The sequence below is a fragment of the Bidens hawaiensis genome, unplaced genomic scaffold (genome assembly GCF_021521415.1).
Source record: "Bidens hawaiensis isolate Kalapana, Puna unplaced genomic scaffold, B.hawaiensis_p1.1 tig00015640_1, whole genome shotgun sequence".
Lineage (NCBI taxonomy): Eukaryota > Viridiplantae > Streptophyta > Magnoliopsida > Asterales > Asteraceae > Bidens > Bidens hawaiensis.
Window position 1 is genome coordinate 317,695 of NW_027492399.1, and position 20,805 is coordinate 338,499.

The 20,805-nt window shown below is 36.8% G+C and overlaps 1 protein-coding gene and 1 pseudogene across 3 annotated transcripts; one reads left to right on the top strand and one right to left on the bottom strand.

The window, feature by feature from the left end:
* Positions 1-4,268: 4,268 nt before the first annotated feature.
* On the top strand, positions 4,269-6,364 carry LOC143549531 (peroxidase 55-like; annotated as a pseudogene). The gene is made up of 3 exons (XR_013138151.1): positions 4,269-4,484; positions 4,632-4,823; positions 5,754-6,364. The product of XR_013138151.1 is annotated as a peroxidase 55-like (transcript).
* A 55-nt stretch (positions 6,365-6,419) lies between these two features.
* On the bottom strand, positions 6,420-10,572 carry LOC143549558 (protein NUCLEAR FUSION DEFECTIVE 4-like). Of its 2 annotated transcripts, none has more exons than XM_077040444.1 (3): positions 10,237-10,572; positions 7,508-8,439; positions 6,420-7,041 (listed from the first exon to the last, which is right to left on the bottom strand). In XM_077040444.1, exons 1-3 carry the CDS (start codon positions 10,570-10,572, stop codon positions 6,534-6,536), a joined length of 1,776 nt encoding a protein of 591 aa, XP_076896559.1. In that variant the 3' UTR covers positions 6,420-6,533. The 2 variants fall into 2 exon arrangements, with proteins under 2 accessions (XP_076896559.1, XP_076896560.1); XM_077040445.1 differs by lacking the exon at positions 10,237-10,572 and adding an exon at positions 9,454-9,461.
* Between the last annotated feature and the right edge of the window lie 10,233 nt (positions 10,573-20,805).

Consider the following 20,805-nt stretch of genomic DNA (forward strand, 5'->3'; position numbering starts at 1 on the left):
TAAAATATTAGAGACAGTATATCTGACTTAGCACTAATATTGGTTTAATAATAATAATAATAATAATAATAATAATTTAGCAGTCACATTTCTTGTTTCAAACGGCTTGGAATATTATTAATCTAGTTGAAGTAGCTGAACCAGCCAGCGTGCCTGTGGTAGGTTTACTTGTCATTTTTTTAATTTTTATTACATTAACATTTACAATTTACAATTACAAAGCTAATCATGCATATATATTTTTGTCAACTTTCTACACTTTATAAGTGTAGGGGTATGGTACTAAACCCGGTCTTACGACCCTAAATTTATTATGTTTGGCTTATTTTATTATATGGACTAATACAATGTTATTGGGCTGAGGGGGTTTTGTGGAGGTAACCCTAACTGGGCTAGGCCCATTAGGGTACCATGATGGTGGCCATGAGACTCTCTATATAAGGAGGTCTCCACCTCCTTATTAAAGGGTCATGCTCAATAAGAGCCACCACCACTTTTTTGTGTCTGTAAACAAGAGATCTTTTAGATTTCTTAGCAGTCACCTCCACACCCCCGAAAAACCATTGCAGGTCTCAAGCAACCGGAGAAGAAGATCAAGACGTGGTTCGTTCATCTCGAAAATCCGTGGAAACATCGTCATGGATCAGGTCAGATTCATTTCATGCTTCGACATTGGCGCCATCCGTGGGACGGCAACGAACTACCCTTCGATCTTCATCTCGGCTGTCAGATCTCTCCCAGGAAAAACCCAGATCTGGAAGTTTACAGAAAAAGGCTTCAAGGCTTGTTCTATTAAAGCTCAAAAAGATCCATAGATCTAAAAGAGGCTTCCAGATCTGTGCGAAAAGAAACTGCCGGACTCGAATGATCAAGTCTCCGGATCTGTGATGGTTTTAAATCTGCTCCGAGCTTCAGATCTATCCAGATCTGATTTACAGATCTAGATCTAGATTACAGACCTGGATTTTAGGTTTAAAATTGCAGGTCTAACTCTTAAATTGCAGATCCAAAAATTACCAGACTTCCGCCGCCACGTACGCGCGCCCGCGGATTCTCATTCCGCAGCCGTGCATGTGCCGCCACGGGAACCACCACGTGGGTTTCGCGCAAAAGACCTCCACCATGTGGGTGTTGCGCAGAAGACTGCCGTCACGCATGCTCGCCAGCGGGTCACCATTCCGCCGACATGCGTGAGCGCCCGTGGAAACCACCGCGGAAACCACCATGTGGGTTTTGCGCAAGAGACCTCCGCCATGCACGCGCACTCGCGAGTCACCACTCCATCGCCGTGCATGCGCGCATCAGGCCTCACGCGCCAAACTTAAAGGTTGGGAATCCTCATAATATCCCATATGGCTACGCGCCAAACTTAAAGGTTGGGAATCCTCATAATATCCCATATGGCTACGCGCCAAACTTAAAGGTTCGGAATCCTCATAATATCCCATATGGCTACGCGCCATACTTAAAGGTTGGGAATCCTCAAAATATCCCATATGGCAACGCGCCATGCTTAAAGGTTGGGAATCCTCATAATATCCCATATGGCCACGCGCCATGCTTAAAGGTTGGGAATCCTCATAATATCCCATATGGCCACGCGCCATGCTTAAAGGTTGGGAATCCTCATAATATCCCATATGGCTACGCGCCAAACTTAAAGGTTGGGAATCCTCATAATATCCCATATGGCTACGCGCCAAACTTAAAGGTTGGGAATCCTCATAATATCCCATATGGCTACGCGCCAAACTTAAAGGTTGGGAATCCTCATAATATCCCATATGGCTACGCGCCATACTTAAAGGTTGGGAATCCTCATAATATCCCATATGGCTACGCGCCATACTTAAAGGTTGGGAATCCTCATAATATCCCATATGGCTACACGCCATAGTTTAAGGTTGGGAATCCTCATAATATCCCATATGGCTACGCGCCGAATACAAGACCAAACGCGGCTCCGCTCCGTTCAACATGCACACCACCATGGTGCTTAAGCGCAGTCGCATATCACATATGCTCACGCATCACATATGCTCACGCATCACATATGCTCACGCATATTACATATGCTTACGCATCACATGCTCTCACATATCACAGTCTACGCGCACGCGCACGCAACATCCGCGCATGGCGCATGACACAAATCTACGCGCACGCGCACGCAACATCTGCGCGTGGCGCGGGACATAAAATCTACGCGCACGCGCATGCAACATCTGCGCGTGGCGCATAACACAAAGCCAGAGTCTACGCGCACGCGCAAGCTTCATTATTCTTATAGCTCGTAAGACGCCTCGCGCGCAAGCTTTTATTATTCTTATGGCTCGTAAGACGCCACGCGCGCAGGCTTCATTATTCTCAGATCCGTAAGTCGCCTCGCGCGCAGGCTTCATTATTTTTACAACTCGTAAGTCGCCTCACGCGCGCAAGCTTTATTATTCATACAGCTCATAAGACGCCCCGCGCGCAAGCTGTTATTATTCTTATAGCTCGTAAGACGCCACGCGCGCAAGCTTCATTATTCTCAGATCCGTAAGTCGCCTCGCGCGCAGGCTTCATTATTTTTACAACTCGTAAGTCGCCTCACGCGCGCAAGCTTTATTATTCATACAGCTCATAAGACACCCCGCGCGCAAGCTGCTATTATTCTTATAGCTCGTAAGACGCCACGCGCGCAAGCTTCATTATTCTCAGATCCGTAAGTCGCCTCGCGCGCAGGCTTCATTATTTTTACAACTCGTAAGTCGCCTCACGCGCGCAAGCTGTATTATTCATACAGCTCATAAGACGCCCCGCGCGCAAGCTGTTATTATTCTTATAGCTCGTAAGACGCCACGCGCGCAAGCTTTATTATTCATACAGCTCATAAGACGCCTCGCGCGCAAGCTGTTATTATTCTTATAGCTCGTAAGACACCTCGCGCGCAAGCTGTTATTATTCTTATGGCTCGTAAGCCGCCATGCGCGCAAGCTTCATTATTCTTATAGCTCGTAAGTCGCCTCACGCGCAAGCTTCATTATTATTATAGCTCGTAAGCCGCAACTCGCGCAGGCTCCACTATTATTATAGCTCATAAGTCGCCTAACGCGCCAGCTTTATTATTATTATAGCTCATAAGTCGCCTCGCGCGCCAGCTTTATTATTCTTATAGCTCGTAAGCCACCTCACGTGCAAGCTTTATTATTCTTATAGCTCGTAAGTCGCCATGCGCGCAGGCTTTATTATTATTATAGCTCGTAAGTCGCCTCACGCGCAAGCTTTATTATTCTCATAGCTCGTAAGCCGCAACTCGCGCAAGCTCCATTATTATTATAGCTCGTAAGCCGCAACTCGCGCAAGCTTTATTATTATTATAGCTCGTAAGCCGCAACTCGCGCAAGCCTTATTATTCTTATAGCTCGTAAGTCGCCTTACGCGCAGACTTTATTATTCTTATAGATCCGTAAGTCGCCTGGCGCGCAGGCTTTATTATTCTCATAACTCGTAAGCTGCCTCGCGCGCAAGTTATGTTACATTATTATCGAGATGCGCGCTCCATCTTTTATCAGGCCTCGCGCCACTATGATGCGTGCTATATCTTATCTATGACAGGGCACCATCATTATCATAAGGACCGCAACATGTCACCATCATGAGGAAAACCTCCCAAAACTCAAAGACAATAAAGACAAGGCCAAAGAAAAGGGAAAAAAACCGTCCCATGACCTAACACACCTCATAAAGTCCAGCGCTCCACCTAGACGCTTGCGCGCCCAGGAGCAACGCTGGACTTGGGGGGCTTGTAGGGGTATGGTACTAAACCCGGTCTTACGACCCTAAATTTATTATGTTTGGCTTATTTTATTATATGGACTAATACAATGTTATTGGGCTGAGGGGGTTTTGTGGAGGTAACCCTAACTGGGCTAGGCCCATTAGGGTACCATGATGGTGGCCATGAGACTCTCTATATAAGGAGGTCTCCACCTCCTTATTAAAGGGTCATGCTCAATAAGAGCCACCACCACTTTTTTGTGTCTGTAAACAAGAGATCTTTTAGATTTCTTAGCAGTCACCTCCACACCCCCGAAAAACCATTGCAGGTCTCAAGCAACCGGAGAAGAAGATCAAGACGTGGTTCGTTCATCTCGAAAATCCGTGGAAACATCGTCATGGATCAGGTCAGATTCATTTCATGCTTCGACAATAAGCCACCACAGTTTCTCATTGGTGGATCAGTTATTGCTGACTAATATTTGTGTGTGTTTTTGAAGGTAGACATGGTGTTGTTAAGGTGGAGAACCATCATGTACTGGTGGTTGGTGGCGGCGGTTCTAACCGGAAAAGGTAACGGTCAGCTGGTTGAGAATTTCTATGCCGCCACGTGCCCCATGGTTGAAGCCATCGTGAAACAGACGGTTAACACGAAGGTCATGCAAACCTTTACAACGGTTCCAGCTACTCTTCGTCTCTTTTTCCATGACTGTTTTGTTGAGGTGCGTTATTTTTAGTACAACTATTTTTATCTGACCCGACGACCTTTCTAATAGCAAGTGTCGTCAAGTCAGCTATTTTTATCTATTATTATTATTATTATTATTATTATTATTATTATTCATCTATTTTCCATGCATGAAATGCAGGGTTGTGATGCTTCGGTGATTATAGCGTCACCTAATAATGATGCTGAAAAGGATGCTAGTGACAATTTGTCACTAGCGGGTGATGGTTTTGATACGGTTATCAAAGCTAAGCAAGCGGTTGAGTCAGTTTGCCCTGGTGTTGTTTCATGTGCTGACGTTTTAGCCATTGCTGCCCGTGATGTGGTGGTTGCGGTATGACCTAAGTAGTTAAAAAGGGTCGAGTGAGCGGTCTAGTAATGGGTTAAAAAGGTCGGGCTAGTTCAATTTATAATAGGGATGGTAACGAACCTTAAACAGTTAAACCCAATGGCTAAACTCAAAACCCAAACTATTTGAGACGGGTATTGGGTATGAGAAGTAGGAGTGCTCATTATTAGGTTTGAAGCTGACTGAACCAAATACCAATCAAAACTGAACCAAGACACAAATTCGGTTTTCAATTCGTTTAAATCAAAACCTGGTCGTTAATTCGGTTTACGGTTAAAACATAATCTAAACTTGGTTCAATGAATATAAATAATTATAATTTTAGTTTTTTCTTTAGCCCAATTAGAATTTAGCCCAGTCTAATCCAAATAACAAACAATAATAATAAGCATTTAACAATTAATAAATAAACAATCCAAATAAAAACAATAATAAGATTTTGAACTAGTTAAGTTCAGTTTGGTTTAGTTTTCGCATTGACCTCGAAATATTTAAACCGAATAAACTGAAATCCAAACCAACGAACACCAATAATAAGACGGATATGGTATTGGTGATTCCCAATTACCATAAATATTCATACCCGTTTACCCGAATCATCCCCTTTTAACATTTTCTTTTGTTTTTTCGTTTGTGACTGGGTAACAGATTAAAAATATATTTCCAATTTCTTGAGGTATTATAAAAATTAAAAGAGTACAAAATGTATTTTTCCAACAAATAAGTTTTAACAAATTAACGAGTATACCTTTATAGAACAACTTAGACATTCGTATAATGTACACCTAATTCTACACCGTAGTCCATAGAGAGACTCGAACCCTTTGACCACTTGGAAAGAGATACCATATAACACACCAAGATACCAGTGGACTTGAAGTCCTTCGGTACTGACGAGTATATCTTTGTATGCAGGCTGGGGGACCTTTGTTCAACGTCGAATTAGGCAGGCGAGACGGGCTAATTTCAAAGGCTTCACGGGTTGAAGGAAACCTCCCGTCACCCACATTCAACGTCATCCAACTCAACACCATGTTCGCCAAACACAACCTCTCACAGCTCGACATGATCGCGCTTTCCGGGGCCCACACGCTCGGGTTTTCTCACTGCAACCGGTTCGCTAACCGTCTATACTCATTTTCACCATCCTCCAAGGTTGACCCGGCTCTTGACCCGACCTATGCTCAACAACTAATGGATTCTTGCCCTCAAAATGTGGACCCGAGTATCGCCATCAACATGGATCCCGTGACACCAAGAACCTTCGACAACGTTTATTACCAGAACCTAGTAGGGGGCAAGGGTTTGTTTATGTCGGATCAAGTTCTGTTTACCGACTCGTTGACTCAGTCAACGACTTTGCAAACAACCCCGGGAACTTTAACGGCGCGTTTATATCCGCCATGAGGAAGCTCGGTCGGACAGGTGTCTTGATTGGAAGCCAAGGGGAAATAAGAAGGGATTGTACGGCTTTTAATTAATATTGTATCAAAGCAAATAAATAATAAATAATGATCATATATAATGTTTTTCACACATTTTAAAAGATTAAAATAAAAAATATCCAAAACTTGAATCCAAAACATTTGTTGAAAACTGAACATGATACAAACAATATACAAACCAAATTCAAGACTCCAAAATCGAACACGTTGAATAATGGCGACCGACGACATACACCCGGGATTTAATATTTCAAGCTCGGGTTTTCCCATAGAGGTTTTGGTAGACGGTTTTAGTCCGGCGCACGAGTATCAAACTTAAAATAAGTGCAATGATACATAGTCCGGACATGATCATGAAAGTGAGAAAGAAACATATTGAACCTGTGCACTTAAGAGCGTCATCGGTGTCAAATAGTTTGGTCAACAAAGAAGATGACTTTACAATAAGTTCACCGCGTTCTTTAGCTTGTTTCTCGGCTTCCGAGTCGTATATATAGCTAGCAATGAGCCCAGAAAAGACTAATGAGCCCGCCGGGTTCGCAAGGGTGAGGAAATTGTACAAAGCTCCAAACTTTTTTACCCCAAATAACTCGGACGCTGCAGCGGGTATGATGGCCCAGTGGGCCCCGTACCCTAGCCCAATTAAAAGGGTACCAATGTACATTGCCCCGGGCCAACCCATTGCATAGAATAAATGCCCGATTGACATTAATCCTTGAGCAACCGCCAGCGCGACGGGCCTCGGGTACGCGTGGTCCCTGTCAAGCAAAATTAAAAAATTAAAAAAATTATATATTTAAATACGGCTTTAGTCCCTGCGGTTTGACCCAAATAACCCTTTAGTCCATTAGTTTATATTTGACTATCTTGGTCCGATAGTTTCATTTTCGTATCAACTAAAGTCCAGCCCACTAACCCCGTCCAAATTTTCTGTTAACTTTTTTATTAAAAGACCAAAATACCCTTGGATTATTTGTGTTACTTTGTCAAGATAATAAAATCTTTAGGACCCACTTAAACATATCAGTACCACACGGACCAAAACCGTATCTAATTCAAGAAACCAATATTTCAAAATGACATGATCAGTCGGGTCCAACGTCGCCTAAAGTGTATTAAAACGACAGTAGCATAGGTTTTATGATATTTAAATATACGATAGATTATTTAAAAAAAAAAAACATTGACCGGTCAACCGAAACCGACCCATTTTGTTTACTATACCTGACAACGATCTCAGAAACATAGCCTCCGCCAACACGGCCCAAAAAGTTCCAAATGCTGATCATGGAAACAAATATGTGAGTATTATCATATCCCAAGGACTCACTCATTTGACCCAAATTGTCAATCACGGTCAAACCCGAGCCTGAACCAAGTAAAAGTGTCCAAAACAGGAGCCAAAAGTCAGCCTTGATCAAAGCCTGTGTAAGATCAAAATCCTCGCCTCGATGCGGGCCCCGCCTCCTCTTAATCCTAACCGCCCCTTCGGCAGCAGCCTGAGCCAACTTTGACTGTAACTGCAAGATTCTTTTTTGCCTCTCGGAAGCCGGAAGCAAATCCACATCAGCAGGCTTCTCATCTTCCACTTCACTAAATATTATTTCGTTCGGGTCATGTGATGATCCGGGCTGCTCTTTATTTTGTGGTTCGGATAATAAAGCTTCTTCTTCTGGAGGTCTCGAGTCAGACGAAAAAGTCAAATATAGCGGGATCCCGATTGGAACCACTAACAGCACAAACAAAACGGATGTTAATATTTGAACTATGGTCCGGTTTAAATCAACCAAGTCTTCAACGAGCATAACGCCCATTAGATAAGCGGCTAACACGAGACACACGCAGTATATTAACGAGAAACTTGACCGGTCTGATAACCTAAGCTGTCTATGACCGCCAACCGGTCTAACAATAAACATAAGTGCAATAGCCACCATTGTGGGACCCACAGCAACCATGAATATAAGTGATGCTTTGTCGGGTGACTTGATTAACGCGTATATTTGTGTTAAGATCGCGCCACTTAGCCCTGCGAATCCCTTTAGGATTCCCACGATGGGCCCGCGGCTTTTGGGGAAGTTTTGAACACATGAAACTAACGCTACGGTGTTGAAGTAGGTTTCGCCATTGGTTCCGATGAATATTAGCAGGCACATCTGCATGTAACGAAATAATATTAACATGAAGACGTAGTAATAAATTAAGATTCAAGATATCCTGCATTGGTGTCATTAATGGGAAAATCCCAAAAATGCCCATTTTACCGCTTAAACTCAAAAGATTGTCCGTTTGACCAAAAAGTTCCCAAAATGTCCATCCTAAAATCGTTGGGCCCGACGGTTTAAATATGGCAGGCGACGGTTTTTAAACCATCTATTTCCGTCGGATCTCACAATAAATACCGTCGGATCTCACTAAATGCCATCGGATCTCACAATAAATACCGCCATATCTCATTAAATACCATCGAACCTCAAAAGATAGTAATGTCGACTCACAATAAATAACGCCGTCTCACAACATATACCATCGCCTTACAATAAATACCATTGGACCTCACTATAATAACCTCATCTCACAACAAACACCGTCGGATCAACGGTTTCTGTGACACATTGTGTGATATAACTTGTTAAAGAAACCGGCGTATGACAATACAAACCTGACAGGTCCGACGGTTTCTGTATGGACATTTTGGGACCTTTTTGGTCAAACGTACAATCACTTGACCTTGGTAACCTCATATCTAAAAAAATCTCTATAGAAGTAGACTTCTTTGTAACTTTATTCATCTAGAACTTTATTTGTGTTTTAATTATTTTGAGTAAGTATGAGTCTAAATCAAAGTAGTTACATGATATCAAAAATATCAAATTAATCTAATTCCCATAATTTAGGATCAAAATTCATGTTCTTCAAAGTCTAAATCACTTAAAAAATTCATAAAATTGAATTCGATCTTCATTTATTCGAACCCATGATCAGAATATACCGATAAAATCAAACAGAATCCGATCATTAACTCAAAATGCAGATTCCTAAATAATATCAAAACTTCAACGCATAATCAGCGGATTAGATTAAAACCATCAAGAGTTCAACTAATGCACATTTCGTTTGTTGACTGATGCAAAACGGATCGAGTAAACAAATAACAAATATGTACTTACAACCCACAATGGCATAATATCAAAGTAGTTACATAATATCAAATTATCAATTAATTTATAATTTCCCACAATATAGGATCAAAATTCATGTTCTTCAAAGTCTAAATCACTTAAAAATCATAAAATTGAATTCAATCTTCATTTATTCGAACCCATGATCATAATACACAAAAAAAATCAAATAAAATCAAACAGAATCCAATCATTAACTCAAAATGCAGATTCCTAAATAATATCAAAAATTCAACGCATAGATAACAGTAACAAACTAAATCAACAGATCAGATTAACAACTAACATCAGCAAGTGTTCAACTAACGGATCGGGTTAACAAATACAAATACAAACTTATAACCCACAATGGCAAAACTTCAACGGATCAAATTAACCCAATTAACCTGATTAACCGATCAACCAAAACACGTTTCTTACGTTGACCAAAACACAACAACAGCAAACAAAACGGATCGGGTAAACAAATACAAATATAAACTTCCAACCCACAATGGCAAAAATTCAATGGATCAGATTAACCCAATTAACCCGATTAACCGATCAACTAACACACGTTTCTACCCTTGACCAAAACACAACAACAACAAACGAAACGAATCGGGTAAACAAATACAAATACAAATACAAACTTACAACCCACAATGGCAAAAATTCAATGGATCAGATTAACCCAGTTAACCGATCAACACCAAGTGATCAACTAAAACACGTTTCTTACGTTGACTAAAACAAAACGAATCGGGTAAACAAATACAAAAATGTACTCACCACCCACAATGGCAGCACCGGAGATCTCCCCGTAACAACCAGCCACACCCACCCGTACCCAACAAAGTTCTGTATAGCACCCACAAGCAGTAGGGCCCACAGCGGCAGTATCTCCGACATGCTTCCGGCTAAGAACCCAACACTGTCACCAAGATCCTTAGCTACACCTAGCCTTGCAACTTGCTTCTGGTTGTAGTTTAATGAGCTCTTGATAACGGGTGATATGCTGCCGAACAAGTACCCGATGCCCGCACAGGACTGAACCCACATTGCGGCTACGAATACGAGCCATCGGTTGTTGAAGAAGGTGAGGATCACGTCTTTGAATCGAACCATTGGTGATGGAAAAATATCGGTGGGGTGTTTATGATGGTTTTGAGTTTGGATGGATTTGATGTGCTGGATGAAATCTTGAGACAATATTATTTATATATATATTTGTTAGTGACGAGTCAGGGTGGATTATTTTGGAATATAATATTAACACGACAAGACTGGTTTTTATAGTGTTTTTAATAATTATTATTAAAAAGGTAACGTTTTTTTATTGTGTGTGACAATGGACAGCAAAAAGTCGATGGGTTTTTATTTTCGACCATTTTGATCGTGTTTTGTATAAATAACGAGTGTTTTATCCGGCATGTTGCGCGGACATATCGATAAGAACCTGGTGGTGATAAACCCTAACGTTGTTAGTCACGGGCATTGAGGCAGTAAATCGACGCAATGTCATTGGTTTCGGTTACCTGAATTCAACGCGAATTCGGGCATTATCGGTTACGCTTGCTACGGTATGGACACCGTTGGTAAAGCCTGAACGTTAAAACCCAAAATCTAAATTCGTCAATTAACATATAGAAAAATTAAATTATACGATGTTTATTTAGTCGGTAAACTCACGCAGTGGTAAAAGCTAAGTGTTGTCGGTCCCGGGCATTGAGATGTCAACTCGACACGAGTTCGGACGTCGTTTTCGGTTACTTTCGTTACAGTTTCGGATCTGAAAAAGCGGGAAAAAATATATAAAAATTTGAGGAGAACCATTGGGGTGTCGCCGGTTGGTAAAACCGGGTGTTGATAAAACTCGAGTGTTGTCGGTCGCGGATGTTGAGGTTGTGAGTCTATGCGTATTCAGTTGGTTTACGTTATGTTCGTTAAAATACCAGAATAAAACAAAACAAAAAAAAAAACATAATGCCAAGAACCAACTTGGTGCAGGGCCTACAGGCAAGCGTTCCAATAGACACTTAGCGACACCAAAATTATTAAATGTTGTATATAATAATTTGGATTTTTAGTTTAAAATAGAGTAAATGCCAAAAAAGAAAAGGAAAAGATAGTTTCTTATATTTATAGGGAAAGGTTCTTATAAACTCATTGAGCTTGTCAAAAATCCCACAACATAATCTATTTATATAATTGCTAAAAAAAATCATATGGGTCATTTCCTGGTTGTTTTTTATCCCTTCTCAAGTCATAAGATTGTTTGATTTGTTATACAAGGCTTTTCATGTGTTTGACTTGAATTTACGGGTTTGGGTCTTATTAAACCCAGATAGTCCTAAAATGAGTTATAGCATTTCATTTATTTGTAAATAACCCCTTAATCATAAAACAATAATTTTCGTAGGTCATGGGTTTCACCAAACCGGATAGCCCTTGCACGGGTTATAACATCTCATTTATTTGTGAATCATTTTCATTATTAAACCCTAATTTAATTTATCTCCTCTACATATTCTCCGTCGCCAGTCTATCCTCTTCATCACCGATTAACTTTCGATTAACCACCCACCATCGTCAACCCCCCCCCCTCTCTCATGCATCAACCACCATTGTCACCTACATCAACGACCTATTTTTCATAAGACAAATATTTGTGTTAATATCTATTAGTTAAAAAAAATCAACATGTTCATGTTCGTTTATGTTCTTTTGTTAAAAATCTAAAAACCTACACATCTCAATTGAAATAGCGCAAACGTTAAAAAATATAATGAACATAACAAACTAATATATACGTACTAAATCAAAATAAAACTATGTTAGAAAATAAAAACAAATTATGACAAAATATAAAATAGCAAAACGATTCAAAACAAAAACCTAAATAAGCCCTCGTAACAAAGGAAGATTCAAATGAGTTCCATATAAATTAATGTCTCTAAACTCGTTTAGGAAAAGTTAGGTTGAAAAACATTTGTAATAGTTATTTACTATTTATTAACTTTTTTAAAAACTCAAAATACAGGTAAGTGAACTCGTGCCAATAATCATAAGCTCGAGTGGTTGATACGAGACATCTAAACACTTCAATTTAAAAAAAAAGGTATTGGATTCAACTCTATTTATAGTAACAAAAATAGAGGTTTCAGGTTAGTTCATGGAGACATACTATGATTGTTTTCCTACTAGGAGTGAAATGAAGATGATCGGATAAGTTAGTGTCCTGTTAGTGATCCAAAGAATCATTCAAAAAAAATAATAAGTGATTCTCATAAGTTTTGTTACTTTGTATTCTCATTCGGTTTTTTTTATCCTCATTCCCATCCTCATACCTCATCCCTAAAATTTGGTGTTACGTGTTCTCTGTGTTTTGTGAGTGGCTATGAATGATAGAAAAAAAACTGAAAAATTGAATAAAGAATTGTTGCTTAATTGAATGAGATATGTGATATCTTAAAATAAATAAATGTAAGTTTCATAGTTAAAGATAGAGATTGATATAACGAAAATAATGTCAATACTCTAGTATTCGTGTTATTACATATTGAACATTGTTTTAGAACATATATATTTGTTGTTTGAAAAACAGAAAAATAAGAACATTTAAACTTTACTAGGACTACATATTTTAATTTGTTGGCTTTCTAATGTAGGCCTTGATAAGTGTCATTAATACCATCAATGCTTATTTGTTGGTAGGACATTGCGGGGGTAACACCATTATTGACATCTTCGTGGTTTTCCTTGACATTTTTGTCAAATCTTGCACACACGCTTCTTCATTCAATGTCGTTGTATACTTGTTTTCTAACACGTTACTTTCCTACTAGTAGACTAGTTAACCAATCGAGTTACCTTATAATGAATAATAGATATTAAAGAGAACCTTTGTCCTTACTTTAGTTATGGTGCTTACATGAATTATAGCTAGAAATAGTTCTGTATTTATTGTGGTAGACTAACGCTTACATGTGATTGTATACTTAAGGATTAAAGTTGTTCTTAGGTTCCTATTACCCAAAACTAGGTCTCAAACTAACTCATACGAAATATCAACTACATAATTATAGCAATTTCGTATTTTTAGTAGTTTCACGTTTAAACAACCCGAAATAGTATTTATCGTATTTGTTAAATAATATATAGTACTAGCTTTTATCCCCCCCCCCCCCCGCGTATTGCGGGGTTGTTTTATATTATTCGTTTTTAATATTTATATTCTTTTGGATTTTAATTTTATTTATTGTAAGTAAGTTAATAACATACTTAAGATTTGATGATGAAAATATTTCACAAATAAATTAGATGTTATAACCTGTTTTAAAAACTATTTGGGTTTGGTGAGACCCATGACCCGCTTATTTTTTTTAATATAAAACTGTTTCTTAATTATAAATAAGATTTAAAAAAAATTGGTTATTAATTTTTAGTATATCCCTATTTTATAGGAGTTTTATATCAAATATTTGGTTAGATTAATTTTTAATTTAATAAGATACTATAACCCATGTAAGGGCAGTCTGGATTTGGAGAGACCAATACCCGTGAATTCGGTTCAAATGCATGAGAAGCATTCATTTAGAAATAAAACAATCTGGCGACTTGAAAGGATGTACGAAGCAACCAGAAAGTTATTAAAGGTTTCGTTTATATATATTTAAGATTAAGATATAATATAGTTAATTAACCATAACTATAAACGAAAAATGAATCTTATTATAAAGAGCTCTAATGTATTTGAACTAATATTTTGTTGTTTTGTTGTAATTTTTTTTCTCTATATATATCGTTTATACGATTTTATAAGTTTTTTTTATACAAACGGTTAAACTTTACGTGAAAATTATGAGGAAAACACGACGTTTCATTTAATGTGTGATAACTTGATCCATAAGACTTGTGACACATAAAATCGTACTACAAAATAAATCCCTTGTAATTTGTAAATTGTAATATGTAATTATATTGTGTTGTCACATCCTCACTCTTGTGATTTTTTATTTTTCTCAAAGTTAAGTTAATGATTCTATGGAAAATGGGCATTTGTATTCAACCTCTTCACGTGTGAAGCCTGGCAGGCTGGCGTTCATGTGATAAACTCTCTTGGTTTTTATATAATTAAAAGCAAAAATTCTCAAAATAGTCCGTTTTAGAGTGAGAAGTCTCATTTTAGCCCTTTTTTCTTCAAAATCTTTTATAATTTGGACTTGCAAGACGCTTTGAGAAAAGATAAAAATAAAGGAGCAGGCTAAATTTCGAAAGAAAGTCAGGTAAAAGACGAGATTTTGGGAAATAATTCGTACAAATCCAAATTATTTTGTAATCTTTAAGCAAAAGTCCATATTTTTTCAAATTTTTTTTATTTAAAAAACCACGTTGAGAGACTGTTTTTTTATGTTTCCTATATTTCCCGTCCATATTTTCAAATTTCAAAAATATATTTTTTATAATTATACCCCTTAACCACCACCTTAAACCACCACCATCACGTCGGCCCCACCCCATCACCACCACCGAACCACCACCACTCCCACCCCATCATCACCAATCTTCTTTCTTCTACACCCTCCTGTATCTATTTACATTCAATTCCCCCAATTGATCACACCCAATTTCCCATAATAAACAAACACCCCAATTTCTCAATCATTACGTCTTCAACTCCACAAATTACTCCAAGATCTGCTAAAAGCTTTCTGGGTTTTACTCCAGTTGCTGTTTAATGAAATGGGTCTTGCTCAATTTTGAATTTTGTTGCCTGTGGGTTTGAGTATGACTACAGGGGGTAGTTTCGGGTCCGGGTCCGGGTCCGGGTCGTTGGGGTGTAAAGGTGAAACGGGTGTACCGGATCAGTTTCCGCTTGGGTTGAGGGTTCTTGTTGTGGATGATGATGTTATCTGTTTGAAGATTTTGGAGCAGATGCTTAGAAGATGCTCATATCATGGTTAGGAAATATAATAATACAGTACTTTATCTACGTTTTTTGTCAGATATTATTTTTTAATTACTGATGGTGGTTGTTTAAGGTGGTGGTGGTGGTGGTGGTGGTTTAGGGGTATAATTATAAGAAATATATTTTTCAAAGAATTTAAAAATATGGACGGAAAAGGTAGGAAACATAATAATACAGTCTCTCATGACGGTTTTTTTGAGTAAAATAATTTGTGAAAAATTTGAACTTTTGCTCCAAGATTACAAATAATTTTGCTCCAAGATTACAAATAATTTGGACTTTACCGACATTATTTCCCTAAATCTCGTCTTTTACCTGACTTTCTTTCGAAATCTCGTCTTTATTTTTATCTTTTCCCAATACGTCTTGATAGTCCAAATTATAAATGATTTTGAGAAAAAAAGGTCTATTTTAGAACTTCTCTCTAAAATGGGATATTTTGGGAATTTTTCCTAATTAAAAAGTCACATATAATACTTATCAACAGAAATTATTTATTTATTTATTTATTTATTTATTTATTTATTTAGTATATTATTATTAATACTGAGGACAAGATGCCTCACATGCTACTTCTTACACTATTGAAATGCGTAGACCTCGTATTTAAAGTATTTTAGTGTTTATTACATACAGATTTATACTATATAATAATTAATAAATAATAAAGTTAATTATACCGTTTCTGCTCTTAAGAGTGTTTAAAAAGTAACAAGTTTGAGTATTAAGGTTTTTAAATGATGGATTGAGGTGCTATATATAATTTTTTGTAACAAACTTAAGTATAAACGCTAACAATCGTTAGAACTTAACTAAGAAGTCAAATATGAGGGTATTTTCCCCATTTTTAATGGAAATGTCAAAAATCCATGTTCGTATTCACGTTAACTTGTATTCATCACAAACAAATGATACCAATAACCAGACATTTACATTGGATGGCATATATATATATATATAACATTGAAAATTTTGTTCATTTGCTAAGGTGGGAACAACACATCCTAATGTATTTTTACTTATAGTAGTTGTTTTGACAATTGACAGGTTACGAAAAAGAACTCACAAGCTTGTCTATTTTGTAGTGAAACCTCTATATCAGTATATCTTGGTGGGCCCCACACAACTCTCAAGATCAATATGTTCGAATTCATAAGGTTTTTAAGATTTATACTATGCCAATTGTCAACTTATGGTGAGTTAAATACTAGTATCAAATAAGTGTTTATAACCAGTCAATGTAGTATGATCATAATCACAATGCATTAATACATATTTACCAATAACAGAAAGAATATTCCAGATAAAAGAGTCGTTGGCATAGCAAACAACAAGATGGAGACATCTAATACGATCTTCCTATTGTTATATAAAACGGAAACCCCATAAAGAGAACCTTAAGTATAAAAACCAAGAATGCTCCTATTTAATACGAAGTTACAAGCATTTAATCGAAATGCAATTATTGTAATGCCATAGAGGGAACCCATTCCTACTATCGCAATATTAATGGTTTCTTACTTATCTAGTACAATCCAAATAGAAGAATCTCATCCAACGCTTTGCCATTTAACCAACATTAGTCCTCCATGTATATAAGGTGACGGTAAAGTATTTCCTCTCTATTCTAAAGATAGGGGGTAATAATCTTGCAAAACGCGTGTATTTGTAATTTATAGAAGTATTTAGGAGTGTGTAATTAGTCTATCGTTCAAAATTGTAACTTTACAATAGTACTCTTTGGAGATTATTTGTAGCAACATGGTATTTAAATGTTTATAGTGTTTATTTGTAGCAACATAGTATTTTAATGCTTATATTTGTAGCACCTTGGTTTGGCTGAGTAGTGTAGCGAGTATATGTATCCGGGTGAGCTCGATGGATTGTAGTTGGGATGGTTTTAGTTGACCTGAGGTGATATTATTATATTGATTAATTATTGAGTGAGTATCTGAGACTTATCCTATTTAAATTTAAATCAAGTAGTTTTAGGTTGTTTTGAGATAGTATTACTTTATTAATTGGTTGAGTAAGTAGCCACCTCCTCGTCCTAATGAAATTTTTGCCATAATACTTTCAACTTTACAAGTTTGACCACCAAACTTTTGTCTACTTTTAGTATTTCAAATTTATTAATTCCTTTTTTTTTGCATTTCTAAACTTTTATACTATAAAATTTTAGCCACATAAGCTTCGCACTTTTACAATAAATTTTTAGACTTTCAACTTCGGTATGAAGAATAGATTCATAGACCAAGTCAACTGATCCGTTTTTTATTTCGAAAAGTTCTGTTAGGTTTTTAGTATTAATCGGCGACGTAGTGAATTAAACCAATATCGACCAATTTCCTGTCGTGTACCGCTGCAACGACAATAACTTTCAAACAAGTAATGCATTTAACCCGCTCCACAACAATACGCCGATAAAAACACATGTTCTTATAAGTTATGGATGTGACAAATTTTGAATTTTAATCTATTTAACTAAAAGGGAAATAATGATACACCTATACATACAAGTATTAGTGGAGTTCTTGTAATGTGAGAACCTCCACGTAGTGTCCACCGGCCCACCGGCCCACCGCCTCTATACAAGACGACTAAATAGAATAAGCGACGAAGTACAAATAATAAATTGGATTTAAATTTATTTTTTTTTAATATCCTTCGTGTCAAGTGAAAGTGATTTTGTTATTATACAATATAATATTAATATTTCTAAAAAATCCAAAGGAAGCCTAAAGGTCCACCAAGGCCCACCATTACTTTCATCATTTGCAAATTAATAATTTCAACATGTATGAGATTTGCAACTTTGTGTTACATAATATCTACCTTTATCAAATTAGTAGGACAACAACTTGTTTTATTGCTAGATTTGGCATAATTCTTGTTTTGTATATACAAAAATAAATATGGTTGTCATATATAAACTTATGAAATAGTAACAAACTTTGGATACTTTTATCACTAGATTGGTAGGATAGTCATAGAGGTTTTTTCTAAATGTTTTCTTTATGAGGAGATTAACGTTGTGTTCCTGAGTTTAATTTAATGAGAGATGAGAAAAGAAGAGGAATTAGGATAGAAAAGAAAATGATATCGTGTTCCCGAGTTTAATGAAAAGAAGAGAAAAGGAAAGAATATTAAATATTTTATGCGTTCCCGAGTTTAATGAAAAGAAGAGAAAAAGAAAAGATATTAAATATTTTAAAAACCTGGCCTTCATCTCTTCTCTTCTCTCCATATCATTCCAATTTGGAAAGAAATATAAATACACTAAAAACCTCTTCTCCTCATTTCTCTTCTTTCCTCTTCTTTTCATTAAAAAAAACTCTGGAACACCAATTTTGTTTATTTCTTTCCAAATCTTTTCTCTTCTCTCATTAAATTAAACTCAGGAACATAGCGTAAGAGTTTGAGTCATAAAAATTAGAATTTCATTAAGACATATTACAAATTATGAGTGTTGGTTGTTAAAAAACGTTGGAAATGTTTTATTTTATAAAAGTCATTAGGTTTTAAAAGAATTTATTGTTATCATTTTTTTATAGTTGAAATAGACTGCTTAAATAATGTATATTCATGAAAGTTGCAAGTATTTTCTGTTTTTTCTAATGCTACTTGTTACTTATGTGATAACTCGATATTTTTGTTTCTTTTCTATTTCCTTTTGTAATTTTTACATTAGTTATTGGCTATTTAGGAACATCAATATTTAATCTTGTTTTTCATTAGTTATTGGCAATATAGAAACCATTTTTAAACTATTTTTAGGGTGGTGTGCATACTCGGTAATAATCTTAAAATACTTTATGCATAAAATGTTTTGTGAATGAATTGATATGATGATGGTTTAATGGTAAAGAAAAAGGTATAGGTTATTCTCACACCATATAGGTTATTTGTACACAATGTGCCCCTATACAACTCGTATATGGGCTATGCGAACCGTATAGGTGCAAAATTTTGTCGTTTTATGTCAGAGTGTGTCAGGTGATGTTTCCTCGTATCATATAGTCTTTATACGAGCCGTATAGGACAATATGACTCGTGTAGGGTGTTTTTCTTAATTACTTTAAAAAAAATACAAAATATTGTAAATAGCAACCGAGTTAGTTATAAAATAAAAACACGTAATTTAAAAGTATGTATTTTTATCCATACTGATTAAACAACCTTCGAACAACATGAGCGTTTCGGGGTACCGACTTTATCACGATACATGCCTCTTGAAACATCAGTACCCCGAAACACTCATGTTGCTTGTAAGTTGTTTAATTAGTATAAAGCATTTTAAATTAAATGTTTTTATTTTATAGCCATGTCGGTTGTTATTTATTATATTTTGTATATTTTTAGCCATATGGATCGTATAGGGGCTATACGACCCATACAAACTGCATCATCATGTTTCCTCTGTACATTTGCCAGTCATGTGATGCATATACAACTCATATAGCCTCTATACGAGCCGTATATGACTATAAAAACACCATGGGGATGGTGTTTGAATATAACATCCCAAGTAAAATGGTAACATTTTAACAAGTCAATACATTGCCAAAATTTTGCCTTGCCCTTTAGTTAGGCTTACGACTAAGATATGGTTGCGTGCAGCGCTTTTGTGGCTTGCCAATGATTATACTACCTATTTAAAGACTTGTTAGTGTCAACTAGCCTAATGGAGTGTCACACCCCAATCCAGGGCCTAGGAGTATGACCATCAGTTGGTATCTTTTTTGTAAATATATCAGAGTAGCGGGTTTATTTTAGCGGAAGTCTTTAAATATTAAAATATTAATTTACATTATCAAATTTACTCGGGAATTTAAACAATCGAGTTTCAGTTTTACAAAACCGTGATATTAATAATACAAGGATTTGTAATATTAAAAAAGGAGCCATCTTGAGCGAACTTCTATGACTACAATCCTTGTATCTCATCTATTATCATCTAGTTACCTGCAAGGGTGGGAAAAACATGTCAGCTATATGCTGGTGAAACGTTGACTCGTTAAAACATTTATAACAGTCGTTAAATACAAACATAGTTTTTTGTTTCACAAACTCAGCAAGAATGTCTGTCCATTCCTGGGATTTGTACCACTGCCCTACACACACAATTCAAAGGTTCCCCGAGTATATAGCCCTTGTTCGGAGAAAACTTTCCCCTAGGCTTTATAACCCTGTTGGAGAACTGGTTATGACTGACTTGGTTTTGTATGCCAATTATCAGTTATGTTTGGATCCAGACACATGTGTATTCGGTCTGAGTTGCTTTTTATTATCTATTTTGTATTATAACGATGTTAGAGATTATATCTCATACAAACATTTATCAGACTCTTTGTAATAAACAACCTGTTTATTACAAGAGTAAAATCAGT